General features: G+C 38.2%; 1 protein-coding gene across 1 annotated transcript; it reads right to left on the minus strand.

Annotated features, from left to right (window-relative positions):
* Positions 1-998: 998 nt before the first annotated feature.
* LOC104505710 (guanine nucleotide-binding protein G(q) subunit alpha-like) lies at positions 999-5,670 on the minus strand (the record flags this gene model as incomplete). Its single annotated transcript, XM_010146397.1, has 2 exons — positions 999-1,677; positions 5,520-5,670. Coding segments are annotated over 2 exons (342 nt in total), but the record flags the coding sequence as incomplete, so codon positions are not given.
* Positions 5,671-6,294: the final 624 nt, after the last annotated feature.

The following is a 6,294-nucleotide window of genomic DNA, read 5'->3' on the forward strand; positions in this document are numbered from 1 at the left end:
AATAAAGGCTCATCAATATGTGCTGGATTTTGGTTGTTAAAAAATTGCACATCTAAATTTCAAGAACGATCTTCTCACTGTTTCATTTACATTAATATCTCTTTTTCTGAAGAACACTGAGAAAGGCTATTTTGCATGAAAGCCTATCAAATGTCTGTGAATCGGTTAGTTAACAAGCAACCTTATCAAGAAAGGTTCCTGAATGTGATCTCTCGTCAACAGTTTCTCATTAAACAACTAAAGGTGCCTTGGTATTTTTACAGAAAACAATCTCCTGTCATATCCGACATAAGGAGAGATTTAAACTGTCTTTAAATTAGTAGACCACATCCATGTGCATGGTGGACCTTGTAGCATATTTACTCACACTCTTGGTTTTGGCATTAGAAAATAGAACACTTTCTAAAAAAAGGGAACGTATGAGCTGAAACTGTTTTCTCATTTGGCAGTTGATTCAATCAGATCAGTTCCCAACCCATCAGTTTGGCATTTCTATCAGTATCTTATGTTTCAAGAGCATTGATTTTATAAAAAGCCAGATTTGGCAACATTAATTTTATACAATAAAAATAATTCTCCTACTGTGGAAAAAGAACACTTAAAAAAGCTCTAAATTAAGAAAAAAAACCCACACAACTGAGAAAAAAACCCACTGTTTAAGGCTGTAGCCACTGGGGAAAGTGTAGTGTCTATGACATTTCTGTTTGGCATTTGTGAATAAAAGAGGAGAGAAAAAATGGCACATGGCAATTAAAAAGAGATTCTAATATATTCCACGTACATCCCAGGTTGTGTCTTAATTATTTCACTACTGTCTTCTGTGCACTGTTCCAAACTGTGAAAATATGGTTAAATTTAATATCCTTAGACAACTGCAATTCTGTTTTGCAATCCCAATATTCTAGTCCCAAAAGTGAAGACAGAACTAAGATACCCATGTCAAGAACTCAAAAATCATAGTATCAGTACTTTTGATCCTTCAGAGAAAGTACATACTGTCAAAGTAGAATGACTGATGACTTAATTTCTGATGATGGTATTTTTCTGACCAAATCACTCAACAGAAAATATTTCACCCAGGAATGCAACTGGGAAAAAAAGGCCATTGTACCTCATAAAAGATAAGGAAGGAGGGGAAGGAGGGAGAGAGAATGGGCCAGGGAAAGAGGAAACCAGCTTGATTTTGCTTCAATAGCAAAAAACTGGTATCTTTTGTAAATGTACAACTGAGAATTTAAAACACATTGAGTTACAAGGTTTTGCCTAAAAAATGAGGAAATGTGCTGTGAATGTACTTCAGCATCTTTTGGTTTTCCTCCATATAGTTTAAATAAAATCATAATATTAACTACAAACTCTGTGGACATTCACAGAGTCCAGGCCAGCAATAAATTAGTATTATGCAAATTGTTTTCACAGATAATACAGTCCCTCTTGTTTATCTTTAATCACACAAAGTTGGTTTTGGAGGGCCTCCTAGGCACAGTTAGACCAGGTTGTACTCCTTCAGGTTTAACTGTAGGATCGTGTCCTTGACAGCAGCAAAGACGAAGCGGATGTTCTCTGTGTCTGTAGCGCACGTGAAGTGCGAGTAGATAATTTTGTCACTGTCTGGGTTCAGGTCTACGAACATCTTCAGGATGAACTCTCGTGCTGCTTGTGCATCCCGCTGTGGTCCTGTTAATTAAGAAGAGAAAGTCAGTTTTCTTGAAGACGATTCAATATTTGAACTTCTTTAACTGAAAACAAGAAAGGGTCAGTCTGTGGTCCTCATGTAAGTGGAGACGGGGAACTTCTTCCTAATCAACTCTATCATAGAGTGGCTACTTTCTTCCTGGTAAGAACTGTGAAAAATAAGGATGGAAGGAAATTTCAGAAGTTCATTAAGTCAGAGGTACCATATTAAAGCTCCTCTTTTCCTGCGGACTATCGTCTTTCTTTCATTGGATAATGTTTAAAACAGGTCGTTTACATATAACTGCACAGAATGAAAAACGAAAAATCAGCTATACTAATAAATCTTTTAAAATGTTAATAGAATTGGTGAATGCTCAGTCTACAACTACTATATTTAAATAATACTTAAGTGCTTTAGCACTGCAACATTTAGTAGTTTTATAAGGATTTTAATAGGTAGCACAGTGGAGTTATATCCTGAACTGGTCTGACACCACCATCAACAGAACTTCATTTACTGCAGTGATAACAGAATGCATATGCTCTCCAGCTGAAGCTGGCTGATTGCAACTGGCTCATGCTCTAACAGATCACTTGTTATCTAAATTATGTATGATAACGATCCTATCAGATCTAAATTAAGGTTATAATTCTCAGAAAGATAAAGAGCCCATGTAACCAAACCACGTGTTCAGCTTTACAGAAGGTAAAGTAATAACTTCCAGCCTGGAACAGTGAGGATTCATTCATGTTCACATCCAAAAGAGCAGTGCAGAAGTAAGAACATCAGCCACAAGCTGCTGAATTCAGCACTGTTTCCAAAGGCCATTATTGCCCTGTTTTCCTGTTTCTGGAACAGAAACACACACGTTTTCTGTGCTGTCTCCTCTTCCTATTCTCTTCATTAGTCCTGTTTTTTTTACACAGCAATATAAATACCGACGTTCAGCTGTTACATGTAGCTCTGTCCATCAGCAGTTATGAAACCTGTGCTTTGGGGGTTAGCACATGCCCACCTATTTTTCAACAGCTGGATAATAAACCTGGTTTGCAACAGTGTACAATTAAGAAGTTTACAATTGCCAACATTTCCCATTTGGATATCTCCATAAAATTTAGGTAGGGCATGCATGGAAGAAAAATCACATACTTTCTGGTGTGCTGCAAATCCATGGGGAGGGGGAGTAAGATTCTGCAATATATGGGTGTATACACATGAACATACATGTACGTCCATGCACTTATACAGATTACACATTTCTGAGCTTTAAGGACATAAACAGTTCATAAGCTTACTTGTAAGTCTGCAATACTTGTGAAGAAAACACTTAGCCTTTCAAAGGCAATGATTACTTCAAAATAAACTACTGTTTTAGACAACTTCCTAGAATTTTCTCAAAATTTTCGGAGTAGCTAGCCACAGTGCTCACTCAAAATCTACTGTGCTATTCAAAGCCTGCATCCGAAGTTGCTTACCTAATCACACCTCTACTATTGTGTAATTTAATTTTTGTTTGACTATAGTTCAAGTATGGAAAACTGAGGTTAGAAAGAATGTTTAGTACCATAGGAATTTAGAAAAAAAAATGAACGAGTTGATGTTTAGACTGCAAAGTGGTTGTGATCCAAGTAAGAATTGCAAAAGAACTGCCACGTACATCGGTAGGTTTCTTGTCCACTGCTCCCTAAGCAGTCCTTGAAGAGTGTCTCTACATGATATATTCAAGATCTATACAACATATAGATGCAAGAATTGGGCTTGTTCAGCCTGGAGAAGAGGAGGCTCCGAGGAGACCTCATTGCAGCTTTCCAGTATCTGAAGGGGGCCTACAAGGGTACTGGGAGAGGACTTTTTACAAGAGCCTGTAGTGACAGGACAAGGAGTAATGGGTACAAATTGAAATCAGGGAGGTTTAGATTAGATATCAGGAAGAAATTCTTCACAGAGAGGGTGGTGAGGCACTGGAACAGGTTGCCCAGAGAAGCTGGGAATGCCCCATCCCTGGAAGTGTTCAAGGCCAGGCTGGATGAGGCTTTGAGCAACCTGGTCTAGTGGAAGGTGTCCCTGCCCATGGCAGGGGGGTTGGAACTAGATGATCTTTAAGGTCCCTTCCAACCCAAACCATTCTATGATTCTATGATTCTATACGAGAAGTACTACATTAATATTTTTCTCTTCCTCCCAAGTACGGCCCCTCTTTGTCTTTGCCCTCTCTCCTTCTCCTATCCCTTCATTCCAGTCTGAGTCAGTCTTCAAGTACCAGCCACTCATGGATGTCTTCATGTCTTCACACTGATCCCTGAGTACCCATCAGCCCCCCTTCCAATCCTGCTACAATACATCGTGCAGCAGAACTGCTCAGTTTAATTTAATCAGTCCAATGTGCCATCCTGGATAGCAGGTCTCATCCTGATGCTACTTTCTCCAGTGTGCAAGAAAATGGACGGAAGAAGTCATCCAGCTGAAAAATACCTAATTCCGATTCTTTCCTTAAATCTTCCCATCTCCCATATTCCCACTGTGCTGGGACAGAAGTGGGAATGACATGGTGACCTCGGCAAGCCACAGACCCCACCCTGCCACCCGAAGAAATCAAATCAAAATAAACCAAACCATAATGTCTATGGAGTTAAGTCCAGCAAGATCTGCAGAATTAAGAGACGAAGACTCTTGAAGCCTTCCAGGTCTTGAATCCAACAGCCCTACCAGTCTATAACCTTTTTCTCACTCACAAATGGTGAAAGACAAGAGAAACAGAGTTTCTGAGGTGAGTGGCTGAGTTTTGTCCATTTTTTCTGGACGAGCATTTAACACAGGCTCTATCATCACTTGAGTGGTGGTAACAGAGCACACTGTATTCTTCTCACCTCCAGGATGTCATCTAAGGAAATTGCCATGTGAAGTAAACTCAAAAGAACGAGAACATTTCTATTCAACTACTCTTCTGCAGAGCACTATGAAACTAAACGTACACTGATTCATAAATAATACGGTCAAATACTTAAACAGGAAACAAAATATAAGTTTTATCTATTTTTACTCTCCATATTTGAATAAGAGATATTTAATCTTTTATTCAGCTTTCAAATATGTTATTCACTCCCAAGAGGAACAAAACAAGATTTTATTTAAAAAAAAAAAAAATGAGCATTTCTTTCTTTAGACCTTGATCTCCACTCCACTACCTCGAAATACTTATCTTTTTGGCTCAGGAGAACTTTCTGAAGTAGAGTTTCAGTAGAAACAACTGTAGAATCCACAAAATCTTTTCATGGACAAGCACACTAAGCTTCATATAAATAATGCAGAATTAAAATAAAGGAAAAAAAGAGGTACAACAAAAGGGTGGAAGGAGTGGTATTGGTTTCTCTGAGTGCCACAGAAAGCTTACGATATTTCTCCTCAGATATTCAGCCTTACACAAAATCAAATCTCAAAAAAGAGAGTACAGGAGACAATGTGTAAAGGTGAGGAATACATTTTTATTTCTTTTTGTGTTTTAAACTTCAGTTTAAACCTTCACTCCAACTTATGAAAAAGGGCTGAATGTGGTCCATTGCTAATATTACAACACTCACCTAAAAGTCAACAATTTTGCATGAAAGGTTCTGCCATCCTACCCACAATTAATTCCAGTGCAACATGAAAACCAGGCAGAATCACACAATAATTCAATCATATTTTTAAAATGAAAAAGATTAAAAATCATAAAACACCTTTTTTTTTTTTTAAGAGAAAAATATATCAAAGGATCTATCTGTCTAGCATTTGGACAAGGCTATTACATTCTGTCATTAATGCAGTGTAAATAGAGCTTGAGTTCTGATGTCACTATACTTACCATCATACTCTGGAAAATAATCAACTAGATGAGAGTACATAATTTTCTCCTCTAAGAGATCTTTTTTATTTAAGAACAAGATGACTGAAGAGTTCTGGAACCATGGATATGTAATAATTGTCCTAAAGAGTGCTTTGCTTTCTTCCATTCGATTCTGGAATAAAAAAAAAGAGAACAGAATTTTGGTGGTCATGAAAATTATTCTAAGAAAAATGTTTTTGAAATAAATTCATGCAATTTCACTTTATTTGGTAAATGGATGCATTTCATGTTTTGCACCTTCCTATCAATAGGTAACATTCAAGTAATTACAATTAATAAGCAAGCAGATAATTGAATATGCAGGCATTTTCCCTTCCCAAATTCAACTGCTCAAGATGAAGTATTCTTTAAAACAAAACTCATGAACATGAAAGCTGTAACAGGTATATTTGTAAAGTCCGAGCTCGCACAGTTATGACCATCCACACTCACCAAACTGGTGGGTATTAAAATGCATGTGATTCATGGTAGGGACAAGTATACCACCTCGACACAGTAACTAGTTCAAGTTTGTGTTAGGTCTTTGTGGCAGGGTTTCGGCACTGGGGAGAGGCCACAGGGTTGGCTGCTGTGAGAAGCTGCTGGAAGCTTCCCCAGCTCCAAGTTGGACCCACCTCTGGGCACAGCCAAGCCAGTCAGCACCTGTAAGCACCTCTGTGATCAACATATTTAAGAGAGGAGAATAAGGAGAACCCGGAGTGGGGAGACGAGTGGGGTGTGAGAGAGACAGCCA

Source organism: Eurypyga helias, unplaced genomic scaffold, assembly GCF_000690775.1.
Source record: "Eurypyga helias isolate BGI_N326 unplaced genomic scaffold, ASM69077v1 scaffold45250, whole genome shotgun sequence".
Lineage (NCBI taxonomy): Eukaryota > Metazoa > Chordata > Aves > Eurypygiformes > Eurypygidae > Eurypyga > Eurypyga helias.